This window comes from Monodon monoceros, unplaced genomic scaffold, assembly GCF_005190385.1.
Source record: "Monodon monoceros isolate NGI ecotype Baffin Bay Population unplaced genomic scaffold, NGI_Narwhal_1 Super_Scaffold_8, whole genome shotgun sequence".
NCBI classification, from domain to species: Eukaryota; Metazoa; Chordata; class Mammalia; order Artiodactyla; family Monodontidae; genus Monodon; species Monodon monoceros.
Window position 1 is genome coordinate 50,078,833 of NW_021703785.1, and position 27,913 is coordinate 50,106,745.

The following is a 27,913-nucleotide window of genomic DNA, read 5'->3' on the forward strand; positions in this document are numbered from 1 at the left end:
CCCAGCTAAGAAATACAAGCTTCTTAACATCTGTCTGTGCCAAAGGGTGGACTGTTTTTCCCCTTAGGGTATAGCTAAGGGATCCCAATTATATGCTGAGGTCTCTGTCTAATAGCCCATCTTGCACTGGACCAAGACTTAAGCATCTGCCTCTATGTGGGCAATAAAACCAAGCCCCTTGGACATCCAGACTGACATGTCCTTCTCAGCCCTCAGAGCTGTTGCAGTGTCAGGTCACTCTTATTTTCCTCTGCATTTTTGGCTCTTGGAATTTCCCTTACTTTCATGTGAAGTTAGGTTACGTGGTGGCTGGTGATGCCATCAACCAAGATATTAAACTCAAAATATCAAACAAGCTGGAGTAGAATCAAAAGGCAATGAAATGGGAAGAGTGTCAGTGTTAGAATGTAAGTATGGTCCTAATTTGTGAAAACTTTAAAATTCCCTCTAACACATTCTAACATTTCCCTCTTCAATTACTTACCTGCTGATTCCCAACTTGTATTCTTCCCACTGGAATCTTATACTGGAATCTACGCTGGTGGTTTTCAAACTACGTTCTGCGGAAGGAAACTGACCTCAGCCCTTACCCCTGAGCTCTTTCTGAGCTTGGATAAAAGAGTTTAGATAAAAGATTGAGGCTTTAGAAAGTTGGAAAATCCCTTTTCTGTGAGATAGACCAAGTATTTTAAATGTATAAAAAAGTATAAAATAATTCTTTAAATTCATCTAATACGAAGAAATAACTCTGTTTTGTACATTCAATTTTTTCTCACGTAAGTTTTAATTCAGGTAGAAATATCCTTGAATAAAAGTTATATTTAGATTCCACATCAAGAGTTGACTGTTTTCCCTTAACAAATTAACCACCCACCTTTCTTTCTCTTAGGTTGTTCTGGTGATGAGCGTCCTGGTGAATGTGCATATGTCTCTTGAACGTGCTGAGTTTCCATCACTTCAGGAATCCCATCTAATGTGACGGATACATGGGTGATTGGGGCAACAACAATGTCATCTTCAGATGAACTAAATATATTATTATCTAATGGAAATAAAATCAACTAATTGTAATCAACTTTGTATTATAAATCAAAATAATTTCATAAAATATTTCCTGTTTCTTTGAAGATTAAAATAGAAATAAGATTTTGAAATCTAGTCCCTGCTTTTTATTTCCTCTGCCCTAAGTCAAGTACCCTGAGGCAGTCCAGGCTTGATGGGACTATTCAACGCCTCCCTTACCTGACTTCCTATCCCCAGTCTATCTTGTCTGTCTTCTCCATTCTTCACATTGCTGCTAAAGTTTTTCTTTAAAACCTAAGTCTGGCCTGACCATATTATTCTTCTCTATAAAAACTTTACACCCTGAAGATTAGAAAGAAAAATAAAATTAACATATCTTCCCATAGTTTACAGGGGAAAAAAGACAGGAACAACCCAAACTCCATAGCATGCCATTCTGAGGTTCCACAATCTACAAACCATTATGAAGCTTATACTTCAGCTATACCAAAGCATTCTGAATCTCAAACATTTCATTGTTTTTTTTTTTACAGGTCTGTGTCTGCCTCTGCCTATGTTGAATGCCCCTTCCTGTCTCTTCCACCCATGAAAAGCTTATTTGTTACTAATCGCCCAGGTCAAAACACTGCCTCCATAAAGCCTGTCTCAGGTGTTTTCAGCTAGAGAAATCTCTCCTTCCAGAACACTCTGCTATCCCTCTCATGGCCTTTATTTTTGGCTTTTACAGTTATTTACATAAACAACTATCTTCAAAAGAAAACTGTCAGCTTGAGGAAAGAAACAAGATCTGTTCATTTCCATAACATGTTATTGCCTGATACATTGCTGTGCGTATAGAAAATATTCAATAAACATCTTAAATTGATTTCATAATAATTAAGTTTATGAGTTTGACTACATCCAAAGGAGAACATGGGTTTAAAAGCAGATCAATAAATGTGGCAGTGAATTTTATGCCATCAAGTCTAAGAAAACATTGCAATGGATTTTTGCCTATTCACTGATGAATACTGACTAAAGATCAATTTTTATTGATCAATAAAGATCAATATTGACTAAAGATCACTAAATTATAATAGTTTGGGCCCTAAATACTTCACAAATGAGGTTAAGAAGAAATTCTGCATAATCTGCTATTTGACAACTAAATTACTTTTTTATCCTTAATGTCCTCACTCCCTAAATTAAAAAAAAAAATCTTGTTTAACTGAACACTTTAGCAAAGGTGCCTCAACTAGTACTGTACCTTAAGATGCACTTGGGACCAAAAAAATATAAAACATAGTCTCTGGTCTCTTGATATTTATCATCTGAGAGAGAGATGGAAGAAGAGCTTTTCAAAGCATATAAACATGGTCCTACTATAGCACAGGGAGCTGTATTCAATATCTTATGATAAACCATAATGGAAAAGTATACAAAAAAGAATGTATACATATGTATTACGGAATCACTTTGCTGTACAGCAGAAATTAACACAATATTGTAAATCAACTATACTTCAAAAAAAAAAGCATATAAACATGAACAGTCATAACACAACACTCACTGATGCGCTTTTCATCCAGCATAGGGCCAGGAGAATCCATATTGAGGAGTGCTTCAGCAGCCTCGATAGTTTCAATTGTTTCATCCCCATTATGACAGGAAGCTTCAACTACAATACATTTAAAGAGAAAACAGAATTAGCTACAAGACATTTGTTCTTCTAAAAAGCACAGATTCGGAAATTCCCCGGTGGTCCAGTGGCTGGGACTCAGCACTTTCACTGCCAGGGGCCCAGGTTCAATCCCTGGCCGGGGACCTAAGATCCCATAAGCCGTGTGGCATGGCCTAAGTAAATAAATAAATACATAAATAAATTAATGAATTAAAAAGCATTGATTCTCATCTCTTGAACCAGGATACATCACTTAATACTCTGGTTGGTAACAATAGTTTGTCTCAACATATAAAATCTATACTGAAAATCACTATTTCTCATTTAAAACTTTGCAAGATGCGGGGGTTTTATTAAAAATAACAACAACAACAACCAAAAACCTCTGCAAGACACTGGGAGATAAAAAAGTAAGCAAAATAGAACTCGTACTCTAGGAGGAAAACACCAGTCATTTCTGATAATTCTTGTATTTACGTGAATAGTAAACTAAGATGTCACTGGGCAGGTCGTGCTGTTTCTGTTGACTCCATACTTTAAAACGACTGGGTTGATAGTTTCAGGTCCCTTTCAGCTCTAACACTGATTGCAATACTCTTAGTTCACTCACAGGAATGAATATGAGTCTCTGTTAATTTCTGAATCTTCTTCCATTCTTCTATAATTAGTGAATTGCCATCATCACCAAAAGTTTTAGTCGTAGTCACATGATTAGAATCTAAACACTCTTTGATAATTATAGTATTCTGGTACCTTTCTTCTCTAATGCGTAACACAGAACACTAATTTCCCTACTGTGAACTGTGCCTAGTCCAAGTTATTTTTTTGTTCTTTAAAAATATTAAAATACAAATGAAAATTAATCCAAATACATGCTAGACACTAGACACTTCTCTGCATCCCAGAGAGGTGTCCGAAATAGCTGCACAGCGAATTCCTTGAATGGCTTTTAGCCCCTCAGTTCTAGGATCAGCACCAAGAAACTAAATAGAGCTACCAATGCTCTCTTTGCATGGATAAAATCAAGTTTCCTGAATGTGGTATTTATCATCCATAATCCCTTGTACTTACTTGCTACATTTTCCCCTCAATACTGACAAAATTATACATGTTATTTTTTAAAGTTTGAAAATATATATATATAAATAAAATCATGGTTTTCAGATTCAGGGTTGGACTGATAGTTTATAACTCAATGAATATAAGCCTTTTAATTTTACAAAACATTAGAAAGTAAATATAAACGTAGTACTTAAAGCAAAAGTTCTTTTTCTCAATCGAATGAAAGTGATCATTTACACACTGTCCTCTCCCTATTCCTATTCAATCCAGAGAAGCAACAAAATCATTTTCCTCTTCATTATTAAGATTATAACCAGATTTCCAAGAAATCTGTAGTTCTTTGAAATTTACCTTAACTTTCCATTAGAATATTATAACATTTATTATCCTAAATATTTCCTAAACAGTTCACACTCTCTTTTAGACTGAAGATTTCCAAGAATCTACAAAATTCTTCGTTGATTGCAAATCCCCAGCTGGCAAAAATATTGAATGACTATCACTCTTAAGTAACTGTACAAGGAAATGTGGAAGATACAATAGTATAGGACATGACCTTTTTCCTTATCTATTGGTAACAGATACTTAGATACTGTCTAAGAAAATAACAGTGATCAGTTTTACAGTATAGAGCAGACTGACTACAGGCACTGTATATCATTATAAGTTAGGAAGGCTTCCTGAAGAGATGGGTTTAGGCTGAGTCATTTAAGATAGCTAGGATTTAAATACTTTGAGAGGAAGAGAGAGAAATTAAAGCAAGAATAATAGTAGAAGCAAGGGCATGAGAAGAAGTGTTATGCATTTAAAGAAAATGAGATAATTAGTCTATACCATTAGAAAGCAAAATGTGTAACAGCTAAAGATTATTATAATAACAGCATATTAAGTAATTTGCTTTACAAATAGACTAATGTGGCTGACTGCCTCCCCAAGGGAGGAATCCCACAATAGGAATGGAAGGCATGGTCTGCTGAAGGAGCAGAGACCAGAGACAATTCCTGAATGATGCTTTCAAAGAAGTTCTGGATCTTGGATTATATACTAGTCAGCTCCTCTCAACTAGGAAAAACTCCCAACAAAGCACATTTTCTCTCATAAAATACTGGCTAACACTGGGAGTACCCACAACCTGCCAAGCCAGAAGAGAACCTCCTTCTTCCAGATATGAAAGATGTATCTGCAGAATTCCAACCTTCTGGGCTCCATTCCCTCTGCATATCTTTGAACCCAAATATCTATAGGTCACAGGGAGGATAAGGAACAAGAAGACAGCCAACATAAAAAGAGGCAAGGATTTTAATCTAGCCTGGATTTCTCTAACAGCAATTTAACCCTTATAGAGTCTTCCTCTTTTAAAGGCTTTAAGCTTTTCCTCTTAAGGCCAGTGCTCACATTTCTGAGTTACTACAAAAAGCACTCTAGAGCACCTGAATATATTTTTGACTAGTTTTTTAATTCTAAAAGTAGGTGTCCTTTTCATTTTCATACCAAGATACACAAAACTTCATTAGGAGATTCACAGTCTTCGTTACGAAACTACTTCCCCTAATTATAATGAAAAATAAATCAATTAAATTTTAATTATATATTCTATCAAAAACAAGTGCTTAACTGACAAAGGATTAATCTCCAAAATTTACAAGCAGCTCATGCAGCTCAATATCAAAAAACCAAACAGGGCTTCCCTGGTGGCGCAGTGGTTGAGAGTCTGCCTGCCGATGCGGGGGACACGAGTTCGTGCCCCGGTCCGGGAAGATCCCACATGCTGTGGAGTGGCTGGGCCCGTGAGCCATGGCCGCTGAGCCTGCGCATCCGGAGCCTGTGCTCCGCAACGGGAGAGGCCTCAACAGTGAGAGGCCCGCGTACTGCAAAATAAAAAACCAAAAACAAAAAAACAACCCAATCCAAAAATGGGCAGAAGACCTAAATAGACATTTCTCCAAAGAAGATATACAGATTGCCAACAAACACATGAAAGAATGCTCAACATCATTAATCATTAGAGAAATGCAAATCAAAACTACAATGCGATATCATCTCACACTGGTCAGAATGGCCATCATCAAAAAAATCTACAAACAGGGCTTCCCTGGTGGCGCAGTGGTTGAGAGTCTGCCTGCCGATTCAGGGGACAGGGGTTCGTGCCCCGGTCCGGGAAGATCCCACATGCCGCGGAGCGGCTAGCCCCGTGAGCCATGGCCGCTGAGCCTGCGTGTCCGGAGCCCGTGCTCCGCAACGGGAGAGGCCACACAGTGACAGGCCCGCTTACCGCAAAAAAAAAAAATCTACAAACAATAAATGCTGGAGAGGTTGTGGAGAAAACGGAACCCTCTTGCAATGTTGGTGGGAATGTAAATTGATACAGCCACAATGGAGAACAGTATGGAAGTTCCTTAAAAAACTAAAAATAGTACTACCATACGACCCAGCAATCCCACAACTGGGCATATACCCCGAGAAAACCATAATTCAAAAAGAGTCATGGCGAACGGATAAAGATGTGGTACATATATACGATGGAATATTAGCCATAAAAAGGAACAAAATTGGGTCATTTGTAGAGACGTGGATGGATCTGGAGACTGTCACACAGAGTAAAGTAAGTCAGAAAGAGAAAAACAAATATCGTATATTAACGCATATACGTGGAACCTAGAAAAATGGTACAGATGAACCGGTTTGCAGGGCAGATATTGAGACACAGATGTAGAGAACAAACGTATGGACACCAAGCGGGCAAAGCGGCAGGGGGGTGGTGGTGGTGGTGTGATGAATTGGGGGATTGGGACTGACATGTAAACACTGATATGTATAAAATGGATGACTAATAAGAACCTGCTGCATAAAAAAATAAATTAAATTAAAAAAAATTTAAAAAAAAAGAGTCATGTACCACAATGTTCACTGCAGCTCTATTTACAATAGCCAGGACATGGAAGCAACCTAAGTGTCCATCGACAGATGAATGGATAAAGAAGATGTGGCACATATATACAATGGAATACTACTCAGCCATAAAAAGAAACGAAATTGAGTTATTTGTAGTGAGGTGGATGGACCTAGAGTCTGTCATACAGAGTGAAGTAAGTCAGAAAGAGAAAAACAAATACCGTATGCTAACACATATATATGGAATCTAAAAAAAAAAAAAAAAAAACGGTCATGAAGAACCTAGGGGCAAGACGGGAATAAAGACGCAGACCTACTAGAGAATGGACTTGAGGACACGGGGAGGAGGAAGGGTAAGCTGGGACAAAGTGAGAGAGTGGTAGTGTATATATAGACATATATACACTACCAAACGTAAAATAGCTAGTGGGAAGCAGTCGCAGAGCACAAGGAGATCAGCTCAGTGCTTTGTGACCACCTAGAAGGGTGGGAGGGAGGGAGACGCAAGAGGCCAGATACAGGGATATATGTATATGTATAACTGATTCACTTTTTTATAAAGCAGAAACTAACACTCCATTGTAAAGCAATTATACTCCAAGAAAAACGTTAAAAGAATTTTTTTTAAAAAGTGCTTAAAAGTCCAATTCCTCCATAATAGTTAAAACCAGAAAAGATAAATACTTCAAAAAGTCTAGCAAAATGATTAAGATAAGGCATTGTAACACTTGCTCTTAAAAACTTAAGCCTCCTATTTAAAATCTTGTAGATTTAAGGCATAGTAGAAAAGCATATTGCAGGACTTCCCTGGTGGCGCAGTGGTTGAGAATCTGCCTGCCAATGCAGGACACACGGGTTTGAGCCCTGGTCCAGGAAGAGCCCACATGCCCTGGAGCAACTAAGCCTGTGCGCCACAACTATTGAGCCTGTGCTCTACAGCCCGCGAGCCACAACTACTGAAGCCTGCGCGCCTAGAGCCCAAGCTCTGCCACAAGAGAAGCCAACGCAATGAGAAGTCCACGCATGGCAATGAAGAGTAGCCCCCACTCACCGCAACTAGAGAAAGCCCGCGCACAGCAACGAAGACCCAACAACGAAGACCCAATGCAGCCAAAAATAAATAAATATATAAGTTTATTTAAAAAAAAAAAAGAAGAAAAGCATATTGCTCCTCTGTCAAGGCTTTGAAATTCTATGAATAGAAGAAAATATCCTCCTAAAACTAAATTTTTGAAAAAATCAGGCAAGTAAGGCACAGGTAGCTCCATAATTAATTACCATCTTCTAAACATTTATATAACTCTAAATGTTCATTTATATAAATAAGTTTTATAAATATTTTAAAGTCTACTGGGTCGATGAAAATGATAAAATTAGTATGTATATCTATTCAGTTGCCTATCAATTAAGAAAATACAATGAGAATTTCAAATCACTTCTTTATCAAGCTTTTTATAATGAAAAATTTCAAACATATACAAACATATAGGAAATCATATTTATAATGAACTGAATGTATCAAGGGCCCAGCTTCAATACTTAACAGTCAATCTTCCTTAATCTATACTCCCTGGCCCAACACAGACACGGGATTATTTCAAAGTGAACCCCAGAGAGCCTATCATTCAATTGTAAATATTACAGTATATAGACAATACCATGATCACATCTTTTAAAAATCACTCTTTAAATCAGATATCCACTTAATATTGAAATTTCTGTCTCAGATTTTTTTTAATCTGAAAAAGTTGGTTTGTTAACCAGATTTCAAACAAAGTTCACGCATTACATTTGGTGGCACGTACCTTCCTTAGTATTTGGCTTTTTTCCATCTTTGTTGTTTATCTTAGGAGAAACAGGGTCATCTGTTTGTAGTTTCCCACATTCTAAATTTTGCTGATTATATATCTGTGGTGTCACTTACCATATCCCTCCCCCCGTGTATTTCCCGTAAACTGGTAGTTACATCTAGAAGATTGATTTGATTCGCATTCAATTCTTTGGCAAGAATACTTCAAAGGTGATGCTGTGTGATTCAATGGGCCTTTTGAAGGTAGGTAGGTCTTCCTTCAGTACTTCGAGGACTGAGAAGCAGGTTCAGGTGTTGCCAACCTGATCTATCCAGCATAAAATTCTCCATCAGCCTTTTACCTAATGGCTTTAGAAGTTACTGATGATAGTTACCTAGAAGCACTATTTCATTAGGGATTTCAAAATGGTGATAATTCTAATCTTATCATTCCTCTAGCATTTATTAGCTAGAATTCTCTATAAGGAAGAACTTTGTCATAAACTATCTGGTTACCCTGAGCTACGGTTCATACAATAAAGGCAAATTAAACGCTTGGTTCTTTTTCCGTTATTTACTGATTTTCAGAATAATAAATGGGATCTTTCAAAAGTGACCACTGGGGCTTCCCTGGTAGTCCAGTGGTTAAAACTCTATGCTCCCAATGCAGGGGGCCGAGGTTCAACCCCTGCCCTGGTCGGGAAACTAGATCCCGCATGCCCCAACTAAGAGCCCGCATGCCACAACTAAAGATCCTGCATGCTACAACTAAAAGATCCCTCGTACCGCAACTAAGACCCGGCGCAGCCAAATAAATAAGTATTTAAGAAAAAAAAAGTGACCACTAAGTTTAAAATATTTTTATTAGCTTTTGGTTTTATCTTTCTATTTTAAAATTTATTTATTTTATTTATTTTTGGCTGTGTTGGGTCTTTATTGCTGGGCGCGGGCTTTTTCTAGTTGTGGAGAGCAGGGGCTACTCTTTGCTGCGGTGTGCGGGCTTCTCATTGCTGTGGCTTCTCTTGCTGTGGAGCATGGGCTCTAGGCATGTGGGTTTCAGTAGTTGCAGCATGCGGGCTCAGTAGTTGTGGCTCACGGGCTCTAGAGCACAGGCTCAGTAGTTGTGGCACACGGGCTTAGTTGCTCCGCAGCATGTGGGATCTTCCCAGACCAGCGCTCGAACCTGTGTCCCCTGCATTGGCAGGTGGATTCTTAACCACTGCGCCACCAGGGAAGCCCATATCTTTCTATTTTTAAATGTAAGCAAACACATACATATCATTTATATTCTTTCCCCTATCTTAAATAATAGGTAACCATTCGTGCTGTACTGACCCTTGCTTTTTAAACTTCATATACACTAGAAATCATTCCACAACTATATATAGAAATCATTCCACAACTATCTATAGAAATCATGCTACCTTCTGAATTTCAAAAACGTAAGGCAAGTTTAATGTGGTTAATATCAGTAATCTAATTTGTAAAACTTTGTTTATTCCACTTAGCTTCAGTGCTTAGGTCAGGAAATACAAAATAAATTGGTGGCTCCTACATGAAACAGGAATGAAAACCAAAAGAAAGTACAACTAAGCTTTTAAAAATATAGAGAAAATGTCTGCCCTTCATTAAATGGATTACAAAAATTTCTTGTAAGCAACAATAAAACCCACAAGGCTTTTTTTTCCTTCCAATTTTATTGAGGTTATAATTGACATACAGCATTGTGTATGTTTAAGGTGTACAGCATGATCTGATTTACATACATCATGAAATGATTATCACAATAAGTTTAGTGAACACCCATCATCTCATACAGATACAAAGTTAAAGAAACACAAAAAAATTTTTCTTGTGATAAGAACTGAGGAATTACTCTTTTAACAACTTTTATATATAACATACAGCAGTGTTAATTATATTTATCATATTGTACATTATATCCCTAGTACTTTTTTATCTTCTAACTGGATGTTTGTACCTTTTGACCACCTTGGTCTAATTCCCATTCCCCCCACCCCTGCCTCTGGTAACCACAAATCTGATCTCATTTTCTATGAGTTTGTTTATTTGTTTTCGAAGTACACCTGACCTACAACACTGTTAGTTCCTCAACATAGTGATGTGCTATTGCTATACATATCAAAATGATCACAATATGTCTAGTTAAGACACATCATCATACAAAGATATTACCTATTTACTGTATTCTCCACACTGTATATAGCAATATACCTATTAAGTTGTTGATCACTTAATTTCAAACGCATTTTAACCCTGCATTTTTATTCCCCAACTGCACGTTTACTATTTCTGACATCATGTTTTACGTCTTTCTGTTTTGTGTATCCCTTAACTACTCATTGTGAATACAGATGGTTTTACGATGTTTGTCTTTTAACCTTCCTACTAGCTTTATACATGGCTGATTTACTACCTTTACTGTATATTTGCCTTTACCAATGAGATTTTTCCTTTCATAATTTTTCCTTTCATAATTTTCATATTTCTTGTTGTGACCTTTTTTGGTTAGAGAAATCCCTTTAACATTTCCTGTAAAGCTGGTTTGTTAGTGCTGAACTCTTTTAACTTTTGCTTGTCTGTAAAACTTGATCTCTCCATCAAACCTGAATGAAAGCCTTGCTGGGTAGAGTATTCTTGGTTGTAGGTTTTCCCCTTTCACCACTTTAAATATATTGAGCCACTCCCTTCTGGCCTGCAGGGTTTCTGCTAAAAAGTCAGCTCACAGCCTTATGCAAGTTCCTTCGTATGCAACTTGTTGCTTTTCCCTTGCTGCTTTTAAAATTCTCTCTTTAATTTTTGCCACTTTAATTACAATGTGTCTTGATGTGTTCCTCTTTGGGTTGATCCTGTTTGGGACTCTCTGTGCTTCCTGGACATGGATGTCTGTGTCCTTTCCCAGGTCAGGAAAGTTTTCAGCTATTATGTATTCAAACATGTTCTCTGCCCCTTTCTCTCTCTCTTCTCCTCTGGAACCCCTAAAATGCAAATACTAGTACGCTTGATGTTGTTGAGAGGTCTCTTAAACTGTCTCATTTCTTTCTATACTTTTTTCCTTTTCCTGTTCAACTTCAGTGATTTCCACTACTCTTGTCTCCCAGCTCACTGATCTGTTCCTCTGTGTCATTTAGTCTACTGTTAATTCCTTCCAGTGTATTTTTCATTTCAGTTACTGGACTCTTCATCTGTTTGGCTGTTCTTTACATTTTCTAACTCTTTGTTAAAAACTTCTAACTTCTTGCTCTGTGCACCCATTCTTCTCCATAGTTCCTTGAACGTGTTTACGATCATCATCTTGAACTCTTTACAGGGCAGGCTGCCTATCTCCACTTCACTTAGTTCTTCTGGGGTTTTATCTTGTTCCTTCATTTGGAAGATATTCCTCTGTCGCTTCATTTTAGCTAACTTGCTCTTTTTATTTCTATGTATTTGGTAGGTTGGTTACATTTCCCGACCTTGGAGAAGTGGCCTTCTGTAGGTGCCATCCTATGCATCCCAGCAGTGGTCTCCCCTCTGGTCACCAGAGCTGTGTGTTCTGGGGTGCTCCCTAGTGGACTGCGTGGGTCCTTCTCTTGTGATAGGCTAACTATTGTGGATGGTCTGGTAGGTGTGGCTGGCCTGTGCTCCAGTTGTTTGCCAGGTCCTGCCTTGCGTGGAGGCTGCCAGGGACCCCAGGTGGTCCCAGGGCTAGTGTTGGCTGACAAGTGGGCAGAGCCAGGTTCTAGAGTGGGTAGTTGTGGGGCTTGGGATCCCAAGATCTAGTGTCAGCCTGCTGGTGGGCAGGGCCAGTTCCTTATACAGCTGGCCGTGGGGTCAAGGGTGTCCAAAAGCTGCTGTTGGCCCACCTGTGAGTGGGGCTGGATCCCAGATAGCTGGCTGAGAGGTCCAAAGGGGTCCATCTCCTTTAGTAATTTCAATTTTAGACTCAAGACTGGTAATGGAAGGATCTCCACATAGATAAAGCTCATAGTCAAAAGCTCTTCATAAATTTTTTATAGCACAGCCTTGTTTCAAAGGAAATGTTATATAAAACCCCAACATATAAACAGATAAAAGTAGTATTTTATCATTATACATTTTAAAGGTTAAAATTTATATCAAACTTGATATGAGATAAATAAATGATAAAAATGAAAGTGTTTGGGTGGTGGCGCAGTGGTTGAGAGTCCACCTGCCGATGCAGGGGACACGGGTTCATGCCCCGGTCCGGGAGGATCCCACATGCTGCGGAACGGCTGGGCCCGTGAGCCATGGCCACTGGGCCTGCACGTCCGGAGCCTGTGCTCCGCAACGAGAGAGGCCACAACAGTGAGAGGCCCGCGTACCAAAAAAAAAAAAAGTGTTCTGATGAACATGAAAATTTGAAATTAGGGGTTATCAATGACAGCTGCCATCTAATATAACCCTCAAGTCCATAAAAGTAGTTTGACCTTTTTATTGAAAATTTCAAAACAGAATCAAAATTATGGGACATAATATAATGAATTCTCACATATCCATTCTCAGCATCAATCATTATCAGAACATAGTCGATCTTTCATCCATACTCCACTTACTGCTCAAGGTCGCCTCACACACACCCTGACCCCCAGGATTACTATGAAGGAATCCATGACACTGTATTCTATCTCTAAGTATTTGAGCATATGTATCTAAAAGATGAAGAATCTAACACAATGCTATCATCATGCCTAAAAATGTTAACAATATTCCTTATCATCTGAAGTGCTACCTAGGTCTCATAATTAGTTTATAAACTGTCCTATCCCCATCATCTTCCCTGTAGTTTCTCAAAAGCGCAGTACTCTCCCCTCCCCCACTCTGGACTAAGGAGGGCTATAAGATCCTTTCATTTCTCATGACGTGACTAGAACAAGTACAGAAGAGTTAAACAAAGGCTTGAGTTGGAAGTTAAGAAAGGCAAGAGAGAAGAAACATGCAAATAGCAAATCTGATTTTCAAGATGTGGCTTATTTTCTGGATCCATTCCATACCAGTTCTGTTTTCCAGGAAGGAAGGAGCTTGTCTGCATCTCGTCATCAGCTATCTTCAAGTCTAAGCCCAAGAGAGTGAACAACTGGAAGGAAGAAATAATTCCTTCCCCTAAAGATCCAAGATCTGCTTTCCTAGTCTCCACTTCTTCTTTGAGGGCCAGTATCTTCCTTAGGGACTAAAACCAGGAATAAACACCCCTTCAGGGAAGACCCTGGTTCCCAATCCACAAAGAGTATAGCCTTACCCTAAGGCATCAAGAAAGTAGGTCAGAACACACTGCGGCGAAAACCCCATTAGCTACACAACACATACATGCATAGTGGTGGTCATTCTGTTATACAAAACACGAAGTACACAGTCAGTGATGAGTTGAAACCTCTAATATGATTAATCCAACTGTCTTATTGATAAGCGAGAAACAAATATAGATTTATCAAAAACTTTCATTGGGTTGCTCTGAACAAAAATGTGAATATATGAGAACATGCTTTGTAAAAAATAAGAGGACAGTACAAAAACTAAGTGTTGTTCATCAACGTTATCAATGACTCAGTCACTGGGTGCATGACATAAGCAAGTCATTTAACTTCTCTAATTTCAGTTTTCTTTTTCTGCTGTGAGAATTAAATCTGTACTTTTTAAAAAATCTACTATGTTAATATGATACAATGATAAGAAGACAATGCCATTTGGGAGGTATTTTTGCCCAAAATGGATTATCTCATTCCAATCATGAGAAAATATCACAGAAATAAAACTGAGGGGCATTGTACAGTGTCTGACCAGTACTCCTCAAAAGCATCAAGGTTATGAGAGACAAGGAAAGACAGAGGAACTGTCATAGACTGGAAGTGACTAGGAAAAATTACCAACTAATTGCAATGTGAGATTCAAGATAGGATCCTGGAATAGAAAAAGGATGTTAGTGTGAAATGCGTGGAATAAAGTCCAGGTTTAGTTGATAATACTGTGACTAATGTTAATTTCTGGTTTTTAATTTAAGAATAAATATTCAGAGCTTCCCTGGTGGCGCAGTGGTTAAGAATCTGCCTGCCAATGCAGGGGACACGGGTTCGAGCCCTGGTCTGGGAAGATCCCACATGAGGTGTAGCAACTAAGCCCGTACGCCACAACTACTGAGGCTGCGTGCCACAACTACTGAAGCCTGTGCACCTAGAGCCTGTGCTCTGCAACAAGAGAAGCCCACGCGCCACAACGAAGAGTAGCCCCTACTCGCGAGAAAGCCCGCACGCAGCAACAAAGACCCAATGCAGCCATAAATAAATAAATAAAACTAAAAAAAAAAAAAAACAGAAGAATAAATATTCAAATAATCTTTGCTTCTAAGTAATTAACTTTCTCAAACACCTCCAACATCTCTGGCCAAGATATATGAATGTAAATGTATAAAACTACAAACGCATGCACCAGTTTCTAAAACTGATGGAACAAAGCACCACCTCAACACTTACATTCAGTGTGAAATATCCTACTAGTTCTGACTGAACAAATCTTTAAACCTCGGCACCTTATCCTACATTTGGGTCACGGCCTCCTATTTTGCTTCCTGCAGCAGCAGTAACAAAAGAATATTCCTATCTTTTGCCCTGCAAACAACCTTTCATTGTTATCAGGAGTACAGAGCTAGGCACACAAACAGTGCTCAGTGACAACTTGGTGAACCGAGTTGGTTTGGTTCCTCTTACACACCTTCTATTTCGTCACGTTCATCTCTGTCTATTTAGGAAAGAAGGAGGAGGAGATAAGCGAGCACCATGAAGCACAGGCAGATGAGAAAGAAAACGTCATTTCCTTCTTCCCACAGGGCTCTAGCTTCCGCCGGTAACGGAGTTACTCAAAACCGAGTCAAGAACTTTTTATATCCCCCAAATCACAGGGCTAACCCACTGACTAAAACTATGCTGAAGGAAGGTGCTGTCAGAGGCACACACACCTGTAAGGGTGATGTCGTCGTCATCCTCATCGATGATTTCCTCTTCGGCGACATCCAAGGAGCTCTCAGTGATCATGTCATTGGGCTCCTCCACACAGGCTAGACCCGCATAGCTATTGAGAATATCAGCACCAGGAACGTGTTCCACAATGACAGCAGGAAAAATAGCTGGATCGCCAAGCTGGGAGGGGCGAAGGAAAAAAAGGATTAACAAAGTTTTGCTTTTGTTAAATACAACCCAAATTATTTTACACAATTTAGTTTTCACATCATCAGCTACTTGTATATTGACAACCTTTCTATGATACAGAGAATATATATCTACTAAGACCAAATAAAACTTTCATTACCAATTTTGGGTCTTAACAGCCAAGCTTTCACTGGGAAGTTCCATAAAAGTATGTTTTTAAAGCACACTAAATTAAAAAAACTAGCATCATTAATGCATAAGAAATGGCATACAAATAAAATGTACAACTAAAATCTCAGCAAAAGTTTCTTTGACAGAAAAAAATCTGTGAGCTTAATAAATATTACACTGTCACTTGGCACACAGGCCGTGTTTAACAACTGCTTTTGATTCAAATGGGAAAATTAACTTTCACTTTCTATCTGGTTATAAGATCAGGGAAGTCGAGAACTGGAAGAACTCTAGTCTAGCCATCTCATTTTACAGATGAGGAAACTGAGGCAGAGAGGATTTTTAACAGCCTACTCAATCAGTTAATTAGTCATGAAAAAATTCAATGTTAAAAGTGAAAGCCAAATAAAAAAATGTTTTGAATGTACCTAAGTATACATGAATCATAATACTATATAATAAGGGCTATCTATAAAAGAATTACTTTTTAAATATAGTAAAAATGCTGACATTTATTAACTTGTTTTATATTGCTCTACTTGTCATATGGTAAGGGTTCTGTTCATTTGTTACACTTTCATAGCAACATTTCTCTGCAAATCATCATCCCCTAAACCACTAATCTACACTAAACCGTCTATTGATGAAAAAAAACCACCATCAAACCCCTAAACCACATCATCCCCATCATCCCCTAAACCACTAATATACACTAAACCGTCTATTGATGAAAAAAAAACGATTAAGATGTCATTACATTTCTCTTTTACTTTAAAAAACTTCAGACTTTAAAAAGTTGTAAAAGTAGTACCAAGAATTCTCCTACAACCTTCATCCACATTCCCCAAATTTTAACACTTAATCATGTCTATCATCCTCTTTCTATATTATCATTTCTATATCTATAGTTTTTCTGACTTATTTGAAAGTGGTAGACATACTGCTCCTTTAACCCTAAATACTTAAGTATATATTTTCTAAATATATGACCATTATCTTATACAAAGATAGCACAATTATCAAAACCAGGAAAGTAACATTGATACAGTACTATTATTTAATCTATAGACCTTATTCAAATTTCTCCATCTCATTAATGTCTTTTTTTCAAAAAGTGGGAAAAAAAGTTGAGATCAGGATCCTAAGTTTCATTTAGTAAATATCATGTTTCTTCATGACAACTCCTTTAATCTAGAACAATTTCTTCTCCTTTAATCTGGAGCAGTTCTTCAGTTTTTCTTTGTCTTTCATGATCTTGACACTTTGGAAGAATACAGGCCATTTGTTTCATAAAATGTCGCCCAATTTGGGTTTTTGTGGTATTAACTCATCATTAGATTCAGTCTGCATTTTTGGCTAGAATAAAAAAAAGTAATCTTGTGTCCTTTCGAATACATCTTATCAGGAGGTCAAAAAATACCTTTTTGTCCCATTACTAGTGATATTAACTTTGATCATTCAGTTAGGGTGGGGTCTACCAGGCTTCTCTACCATAAAGTTACTATTTTTCCTTTCATAATTAATAAGTATCTTATGGGAAGATAGCTCATGTAAATATCCTGTTTCTTAAAATATATATATATTGAAAATATTATTTATGATTTCATTATAACTAAGCAGCCTCAATCTTTAAAAATTAATGTTTGTAGCAGTGCACAGAAGTTAAATATTACTTCTTATATAAGAATTTAATTACCTAAATTAAATATATGGTATCATAGGTACTAAACAGATACTATCTGTGCCTTCAACAATGTTATGTTCTGAAATTTATAGATAACATTAATAATAAAACATATTTGGATTGATTTTAAAATGTTTCTTCCTATTTCAGAAAAGAGGAAAGTTAGTCAGAAGGAACTGGCTCTCCAAATCATAAGTTTTAAAACAGAAAGAGGCTCAAACATTACAATGTAAAACACACACAGGGAGGCACTAGAGAGAGTATCATATAGAGTAGCCAAAGTATAGTCATTGCCTTGCCTTCCCTTTTTTGAGAGTGAATGCTGCACATGCAACCCAACTTAGCATGAGCACATGCTTGTTGACAGCACTTCTCCTCTTCTCTCCTAAGAGCTAAACTTAAGCTCCTCGTCTTCTGACAAGGCTGAGCCCAGAGTTGAGTTAATTCTCATGATTTCATTTTAAGCCGCAACAACTCCATGTACCAGGTAAGGACAGGGCTTATCATTTCTATCCACTGGCAGATAAAGAATTAGGTTAAAAAATTTACCCAAGATCACCACTATGTCAGAGACAGAGGCAGGTCGATGCAATTCACAGGAGAAGCCCTCAAATGAAAGCGAAGTATTTCTCCCTACCCACATCTATTTGGCTCCTTAAGTTTGGGTAGTGAGTGTTTAGAGTGTGGCTATTACGAGGGATATCTCCAAAATTTTTTCTGAACCTATAAAGTTCCCAAGTTTCAAAGAACTACAGATACGTGTTACTACTTTCTGCCTTGTCCTATTCTCTTACTCTGTAACTGGATTGGAGCTGATGACTCTAGTCTCCAGATGTACAGGTGTTAGAACACCCTGTCATATACCACTATAATCAATGCTACATCTACTTCAGTGCCGCTCTCCAGAAGCAACCACTCTTGCCAATTTCTTTGTTCCCTAACAGAGGCAGTCTGTGGATAATCAAGCATATTCTAATTTGCGTTAAACAATCATTTTTAATTTCAGTTCAAATTTTAAAATAATTTAAAAACTGTTTAAGACAAATTTCAAACACACAAAAAGTAGAGAGAAAAAAATAGTTTCCACGGAAGCAAAAGCTTACTTAAGAATGAAAAGAGACATGTGGCTGTGTGATTTAGAGCGTGGCAACCTGTAGTAAAGAAGAAAGACTGTGAACCAGGAGACCCAAGGCCTTCTCCAATCCTACTATCATGATCTTATCTTCCTCAATTTAAATGAAAGAAGAGCACCAGTTGATCCCAAGGGCACTTCCGGCTTTTAAGATGTATTTTAAAGGTATAGATTTGAAAACTGCCTGTTGATAACATTACAGTAGAAGAGATTACTCATTCTTATGGACTAAACTGGGGGAGGGAGTCGCATGCACAACTGGTCACAAACCTTCTGGCTTTGCTACTGCTGTTAGCTAATATTATTAGCACCAGGCATTTTGCTCATTGCTTCACATGGATTACCACCTTATTTCATCATCACAAAATCCAATTAAGGAGACACATAAGATTATCTGTTTTATACATGGGAAAATGAAGTCTCAAGGAGAAAGGAAATAATTTACTGTAAGTGGAAGACTTTTTTTTAGTATTTATTTATCATTTATTTGGTTGCGTTGGGTCTTAGTTGCAGCAGGCGGGCTCCTTAGTTGTGGCATGTGGGCTCCTCAGTTGCAGCTTGCTGGCTCCTTAGTTGTGGCATGTGAACTCTTCGTTGCAGCATGCGTGTGGGATCTAGTTCCTGGACCAGGGATCGAACTGAGGCCCCCTGCATTGGGAGCTCGGAGTCCTAACCACTGCACCACCAGGGAAGTCCCCGGAAGACTGTTAAATTGACTCCAGAGTCCATGTTCTTTACCTATTCCCTACTATAACCAGCCTTAAACATGGTGCCATTTTGTTTTGGGATTGGTTTTTGTTTTTGTTTTTTTGGCATATTTACTTAGCTCTGTTTAGAAAAACAGAATAGGCAAGGAGCTGTGTTTGCAGTATGACTTTCAATATTATCTTTTTTCAGGGCTTCTCCGATCCAAATCTATTATAAACTATCTTGAAGGCACAGCCAGTCCCTCTTGGTCCCCAGGGACTTCCCAGGATCACTCCCAATTTAGCCATACTGTCTTCTCCTTCTGGATACTTGCTCCTCTCATGAAAAACATAGGCCACTCTTTTCTAGTCCACTGAGATATATATTCAAAGTTGTTCATCTCTAATTTCTCCAGGGTGCTATTAATTCACATACAATAAACAGACCAACTCTGAATCTTAGGTAACAAGCCTGAATCTGTATATACAAAATAGATCTAGGAAACCCCTCTCAGGTGACTGGAAAGAATCTCTCCCTCTATTACCATAAACAGAAGGAAAACACACGCTCCAGAAACTCCAGCTGCCGATCTGGGCTCATGGTAAACTCCTGCCTTATAAACTGATTGACTAAACTGACTGACTAGTAACTGAATCATCAGGAACCTAAAAACTTCATAACCACACATTCTAACATTCCACATAAAGAAATGGACCCTAGCCTCTTAAATGAAAAAGTAGCCAAATTCCAAATGCTGAATTTTCCTAGATTTAAAATTTTTTTAATAAATAAAATATTGGGACTTGTATTAGTTTCCTAGAGCTGCTGTAACAAAGCACCATAGGCTAGGTGGCTAAAACAACAGACACGTATTGTCTGTCAATTCTAGAGGCTACATGTCTGAAATCAAGGTGTCAGCAGGGTTGGTTGCTTCTGAGGGCTTTGAGGGAAGGATCTGCTCCAGGCCTCTCTCCTTGGCTTGTAAATGACCCTCATCGTGTCCACATGGTGTTCTCCCTGTACATGTGCGTGTCCAAGTTTTCTCTTCCTATAAAGACACTAACCATACTGGATTAGCGGCCTACCCTATTCCAGTATAACCTCATGTTAACTAATTACATCCACAATGACCCTATTTCCAAACAAGGTCACACTCTGAGATATCAGAGGTTAGGACTGCAACATATGTATTTTGGGGGTGGAGGGCAATTCAGCCCATAACAGGACTCCATTTTATTTAGCTTAAATCTCTCATATGACAACCAGCTCCCTTTACCCTATGGCAGCTTATGGCAGTAAAGATAGATATATATATATTCTTGTTACTATTCATAAATTAAGGTTAGACATTATTCTTCAAGTTTCTTTGCTGAAGACCATCAAACTTTATCCACCTAGTTTTTCTATATCATTTTGACCAGACTCCTTCCCAAGATTTATTTAAAAAGAGAGTTTCAGGAAGGTCAGAGCTAGTCATAAAATGGCCACATTTCTAATAGTTAGCAATAAGATCTGTTACCTCCTTTTAAGAAATGAGGGAGTCAACACTTCATTGATGCCCGAACAAAAATATTACATTTCATTTGGCTGGCTACTCAAAAAAATTTTTTTCTCCAAATCTTCTAAATCAGCTCTAAACCCTCTCCTCATTTAAATAATTAGATTCAATAAGCATCGCCTCTTCAGTACCTTTTATTTGAACCAGGGAATCTCAGTAAACTACCAGTGGTTATCAACCCTGACTATATACTGGGAAACATCTAAAAATATCAGTCCCTGACCCTATATGGGATCAAACAAATCAGAATATCTAAGGATGTAACCAGAGCATGTTATTGAAGCTCCTCAGGTGATTCCAATGAGTATGTAGGGGTCAGAACCACTGCTCTAAAGAATTACAAGATTCTAAACTGCATTCCCTAAATTGAGTCAACTCTGATTGTTTATGCCAATGTCTGAGATACTAGTAATCCAAAGAGACAAACAGTTGTATTATTATGTTACGAGATCTTCTGCTATTTGGCACTTGCAGATTATTTTCCCATTTGCTTTTGGAATAGAACTAAAATAAATCACAAATGATGGGTGAGAAGAAAGAGGGAACGCTTCTTAGAATTAAAATCTGTTAAAGATCAGAGTTATTAAAGCCTCTACTTCCACAGCAAATTAAACTGTAGTGAAAAACTGACTTTTGACTGTTTTGTAACTTTAGTGAAGGTGTTAACAGGTCTGGACAGAAAAATACGTATACCGGTTTCCCTTTTTATTAATTTCAGGTAAATTTATGACATGTGATGAAAGCAAAATTAACAATTTTTTTTAGCAGCAGTAATAAAAATCAAACCAAGTGTTAGCAGGAAAGAGAAACAATTCCCCAAATTTCAACATTGTCCACTATGTAGTTGCCATTTGTGGCTGATGATATGTGTGGAAACACCATCAAGTTAAAAGAGGAGGAAAGTGACCAATCTGTAAGCAGTACAATATGTTACTACCCTGAGTAGGCTTGTTTCCTCAGTATACCATGATCCAAAGCCCTAGGCAGATACTTAAGAAACTATGGATCATTATTCCAACTCTATTAAGTAAGTTTATTCAACAAGTTTTCGGATATAAAAAAGCAAAAGAACTTTCAAGTAACTTGTTTGCCAAGCTTCTCCAATAGCAGAGCTCAATCTGGTCCGCGCTGTTGTGAAATGTCCTGCCGATCGCCTACGAAACTGCTTAAAATAAAGTAGCTATCAAATGTTTTCCTAAACAAAAAGCTGGTTAAAAACAGTCTTTAAAAATTTCCCCAATGGAGGGACTTCCCTGGTGGTCCAGTGGTTAAGACTCCGTGCTTCCACTGCAGGGGGCCGGGTTCAATTCCTGGTCTCCAGGTTGGGGAACTAAAATCCCGCATGCCCTGCAGCAGGCGCGGCTAAAAGGAAAAAGAAAAGAAAAATTCCCCAATGGAGATAATCCTCTTTAAAGATAAGATGCTAAATGAGCACCTTTCCAGTAGTTTATACCATCTCTCTGCCTCCGGTCAAGGTGATACCAGGAGTGGGGTATGGGAGATACCTTCAGTATCTCCCATTCCAAAAAACAGGCAAACTAACTAAGCACAGCGCACTTGTAAAAACTTATCTTGTGCCCTCTCTTCCGATCAGAATGCTGTCCCGAAGCCTCATCCTATGAAGACACTGCTTTGAAATGACTTCCTCCACCTTTGATGTAAAAAACAAAAACCCCACCCCTTACTCTATCAGGACACAATCTGACAATATTTACCATGCAGCAAATGCACCAGAAATACACATGGTGAAAACAGGATATAACAGTAACTACTCAGGCCCTAGAGTCAGAATGATCCTATTTAAGGCCAGACTGCACACCATGCCCTGGGTGCTTGAACTCAGGCAAATGATTCAGTCTCTCTAGGATTTAGTTTTTGTGTCCATCTAAAATACGAATAATAGTATCTTCTGGAGTTGTTGTAAAAATTCAATAACATGTAAATACATCACTTATACTGCATGGCATACAGCAAGCATTCAATGAATTTTTTGATGATCAAAATCCTTCAATATTTGACTTAGATAAAAATAAACACTCTTAAAACTTGACTTACTATATATACATATATACAAACACACAAATCAAATCATCACATTGTACACACCTTAAACAATGTTATATGTAATAAAGCTGGGGGGGGGGCAGGACTTGGCTTACTACAATCGTACATTGACACCATGTTTTTTTGTTTTGTGTTGTTTTTTAATTTGGCTTCACCACTTGGCATGTGGGATCTCACTTCCCTGACCAGGGATCGAACCCACGCCCTCCGCGTTGGAAGCACGGAGTCTTAACCACTGGACCGCAAGGGAAGTCCCTTTTGTTTTGTTTTTAGTAAGAAGAGTCCTTTTAGAAAACTGCTGCATGAAACATAAACCATCTACTCCCAGCAACAACCATTTAGCTCCAACTAAAAGCAAAAGCTGGATACATATGTGTGTTCACTTTGTGAAAATTTATCAAACTGTACACTTATGATTTGTGCATCTTTGTGTTTATGCTATACTTCAATAAAAAGCTTAAAAAGCAGAGGTCCATATGATGGGAGAAAAAGAACCTGAAAATACCTTCAACTCACTGTACTCTAGTTCTCTCAGCTCTGAGCACTATTCTCAGGCAGAAGTGAAAGCAGAGCAGTTAGGGGGAGGAGACTGGGACCAGATCAAACACTAGGATGGTCTTCCTTCATCCCCTCCTACGAACCATAATAATATTAAAGAAAATCTCTAGCTAGACACAGCACATCTATGTGGATATACACGCACAAAATTAGGGTGACTGGTGAACGAAATGAGTCAAAATTAAAATCCTTCATACAAGTTCCCGTGGTACATTTTTAAAAAATTATTTTGGGGAATAGATTTATATATGAACATATTTATATTCCAAGAGTGTAAAACATTACTGTCCCCCTTTCTATATAGTTCCCCATCCCCAATAGCTACCACTGTTACCAATTTCCAAAGTGCATTTTAAATGATTTCAGGAGTTAATGTATTACATAAAACAAGCCAGGATTGTATAGCTGGTCTCTGGGACTCAGCACTAAGTTCTTGTGAAGGATTCTTCACAGCCAGATTCCTGGCATACTCTGAAAATCTGTCATTAAAACAGCTTCATTATCTGCAAATGAGAATACTTCTGTTGATTGACTCAAGTTCTCTTTATAGGAGCTTATCCCTTCTAGTCTTATTTTAAAAGAAAATGAAAAGCAGTTTTAGCAATCAGGCAGAAAAGTCTTAAGGAGCTGCAGTGCACATTACCCAACACACTGGTCTAACTTATAAACAGTTTTCCTGACTGAAAGTGTAGTACATGAATCTAATTAAAAAATTTTTTAACATGTAAATGTATTAGGGAGAAAATAAAAATCCTATTGTATTTATCACAATTTTAATCCCTATAAAAGGCTATTTACTTAGTATTCTTCCAGATTCTCTCTTTCATTCAAAGTTCCTTTTATCTCTTATATCTCTCCTAGCAAAATGGTTAAGATTTTGGACTTTCTCAAGTCAAAGACTCAACTCCAATGCAGGCGCTGCCACTTTACAGTTGTGTTTCTGGGCAATACTCATTCCTTCATTCAAACCTCTCGAGATTCCTCTTTACAAAGACTTCCCTTATTCAGAAAATGGGGAAAACAGTTGCCATACTGTACCAGGGTTTATTGTGAGGATCGAGAGAATGCACATCACCTACAGGACTTGGTAAAGCTAAGAGACAATAAATATTACCTCATATAGTTAACCAAAATATCTGTCTTGAAATTAGTCTATTGTTCATGTGTGTATGCATATACTGTGCCAGTTTTTGGCATCAGTGTTATATTGGCTCTGTAAAAATGAATTAGGGAACTTCTCTCTCTGAACTGAAACTGTTTAAATGATTCACTGAAGTTTAAGATAACTCACCCACGGAAGGCTTTGGGCCTACCAGTTTTATGCTTATGGAGATTGTTCCCTGGCAATTTCCCCAGGTTTTGTTGTTGTTGTTACTAGTACATTTTCATTTTAAACAAAACACCAAACATTGACTACTAACATTCCGAAAACTTAAAAATACTTCAATGCACTAGCTAAAGCAATATATAAAATCCCTACACAGTTCTGCATCATCTCTTAATAGAAATATAAACAAATCAAGTTCTGTCAAAAAAATTAATGAGGAAATAAACAGATAATAAGACAAACCATCTACTAACTGATATTCTAAAAGAATGTTATTAAAGTAGGACGGGACTTCCCTGGTGGCGCAGCGGTTAAGAACCTGCCTGCCAATGCAGGGGACATGGGTTCGAGCCCTGGTCCGGGAAGATCCCACATGCCGTGGAGCAACTAAGCCCGTGCACCACAACTACTGAAGCCCACACCCCTAGAGTTCATGCTCCGTAAGAGAAGCCACCACAATGAGAAGCCCGTGCACCGCACCAAAGAGTAGCCCCCTCTCGCCGCAAACTAGAGAAAGCCCCCGCGCAGAAACAAAGACCCAATGCAGCCAAAAATAAATAAATAATTTTTTAAAAAAAAAAAGAATAGGAATCTAGATACCTTTAGTAAATAAGCCAGGTTATTTTGAACAATACTCTGCGTACCTTTGTAACCCTGCCCTAGGACTCTATTACAGGATTCTAATATAGTGCTTCTAGTTATCCAGTAATAAATTCAAGATAATAGTCTACTACAGGAAATAGAAAGAACACTGTATTGCAGGTTGATTTGTGAGAATCAAAGAGTACGTAGAGAAGACTCTGTAAACTATAAACGGCTCTACAAAATGTTAGGCAGTGTTATTTTTACACTTTACTCAACAATACAGCAGGTAATGTTTTCTTGGCACACAGGTAAACATCCAAAGCAGCATCAAGGCACAAAATTTTAATACATGCTTCTATCAGCCCCCTCAGTTCTCCAATATCCTAGGTTTTCATGGGTTACGTACCTTTTATACCATGATGTAGATAAATATTATGTTACAGCCAGGGGCTTGGTATAAGGGAAAAATGATTCAAATTCCTGGTAATTAACATAGTCAAAGTCCTTCCTTAATCTGATTAAAAAGGAACTCATTACAATGTTGTATCCTCCAGTCTCTTTTTTTGAGAGCTCCTCACTAAACAATAAAATAGAATAAAGTAAAAATAAAACGATATTCTTAATGTGGTGGCGATGGTGGTGGTGGTGATGATGAAAGCAGTTACTATGTTAAGCACTTCACATGGCTTATGCCAGTTAACCCACAACACTGTGCTGTTGTTTTGTTGCCACTGGTCAGCCAGAGGCAGAGCTGAAATCTGAACCCAGGCAATCTGACTCGAGTCCACAAGTACAGGATCCTACAGATAAATTATAGTCATAATAAAAGTTTCATCTCAGCTAAAGTGTGGGTTTAAATATATATATATATATATTTTGTTTTTTCTTAATGTACACTGTGTTAAAGCTACAGCTGAAAAATTTTGTTTTATTTCTGTTGACTCCAGTAGAGATGAGTGTTTCTGAAGAAGCCTTTTCTCTTGCACAGCACCATGAAAAACAGAAAGGTCTAAGTAAAATGGTCTTTTCTCCAGACTTCCCCAAGATAATGTCTGAAATTCCACTGTAAACCCCTGTGGAGTTGATTTAGCTAAGTCTAATCTCATTTTAGGTCTTTCATGACAATTGGCCTTCTTTAGTCTTTGCCCAGAGTTTTCTTTTTTCAGTCAGGATAAATTACAACTTGGCCATGCATCTCAAAAAAGTAAAATAATCACTGAAAACAATCTTAGTTTTTTTTTACTAGAGTGCCCACTTTAAAAGCTTAATATACTGGGTGTGTGTGTGTGTGTGTGTGTGTCTGTCTGTCTGTCTGTCTAACTAAGTATGAACAGAATCAATTACGAGGTTAAAAAAAAAAAGGTAAATTTTAGGAGGTGTAGTAAATTTTAACCAGGTTTAAATGTTTACTTGCAAACTAACTAGGCAACATCACAACAGTCAGTACCAGACTGATAAATGTTTTAAACATGCAGATTCTGTATAACTCAAAGAATTTAAGTAAAATCATAATTAAAGAGGTAATTCCTACTTCTAAAAGATGAACTTTGACAAGAATCTTATATATGCACAACTCGTAGAATAAAATGAGCCAGGGCATCCGTGAACACAGGCAGTTTAGCTACAACAAAGCCTTTTCCAGAATCAAAAGTCACACTAGATGATCACAGACAATGACAGAAATTAGAGTCACTGCAAAAAACTGAACTCCAGATCAAACTACATCAAAATAAACTTAACATGCTACGATGTTAAAGGAGAGTGCTCCCCTACAGAATGAATCTCCCAGATTTTTAAAATCCTGAGTGAAAAGTTTATTGGCTTATTCTAGAAACAAGTCAGTCATTCTCAAGTATCAAAGAAAAAATAGGAAAACTTTAAGACAAAAAAAAAGGGTGAATGTATTTGTCTATCTGGTGTCCAAGTCATAAAAATTGCCTTCATTACCTCACTTATCCAAAACAACTGAGTGATGCGGAGTACACAGTGCAACACTACAAACCTTAATGCCTTTTCTTGATTTACCTGAGGTCACTAATACAGCAACTGCCACACTTATTGACTACTTCCTTTGCCCTACGCTCTTGCTAAATGTTTTACATAAACATTGACTGCTCATAACCTTGGGAAGTAACTTTCACTTTTGGTGGAGGAAATCAAAGCTCAGTGAAATTTAAAATCTTGTCTGAAATCATACAGCTAGTAAGCTGTGGAGCCTCATCCCCAAGCTGATACACTTGATGCTACATCACAAAGACTCTTAATTGACAAGAGGTGGGAACAGATGAAACAGATAAGCTCACAAATGTATCACCAAGTCATTACAATTCTTCTTTCCAAGAAAAGAATTGCCTAATATTGAGAATTTTGGTTATAACCGTGTTAAAAAAAAATATCCTGCCTGTATTCTAGCTTATTTCATATTAGGCATATTAGATTCATTAACATTATTAAGGGTATCACTTTGTTAAATTCACACTTTAACAAACCATTAACAGTTTTTTTTTCTTTTAATTTATCAGTTTTCTTTTTATTTCACTAAATCAAAGGACATTATCTTC

At 37.7% G+C, this 27,913-nt stretch overlaps 1 protein-coding gene across 7 annotated transcripts in view; it reads right to left on the bottom strand.

Moving 5' to 3' along the window:
* Window positions 1-27,913, bottom strand: part of ELF1 (E74 like ETS transcription factor 1) — a 104,794-nt gene that overhangs the window by 16,399 nt on the left and 60,482 nt on the right. For 5 of the 7 annotated variants that reach the window (XM_029210334.1, XM_029210333.1, XM_029210335.1 and 2 more), the window contains exons 3-5: window positions 15,397-15,577; window positions 2,573-2,680; window positions 875-1,042 (exon numbers count right to left, since the gene is read on the bottom strand). In XM_029210334.1, the coding sequence (XP_029066167.1) occupies window positions 875-1,042; window positions 2,573-2,680; window positions 15,397-15,577 (457 nt within the window). Of the gene's footprint in view, window positions 1-874; window positions 1,043-2,572; window positions 2,681-15,396; window positions 15,578-16,827; window positions 17,312-27,913 lie in introns of those variants that run through there. The other 2 variants (XM_029210337.1, XM_029210338.1) reach the window with 2 other exon arrangements.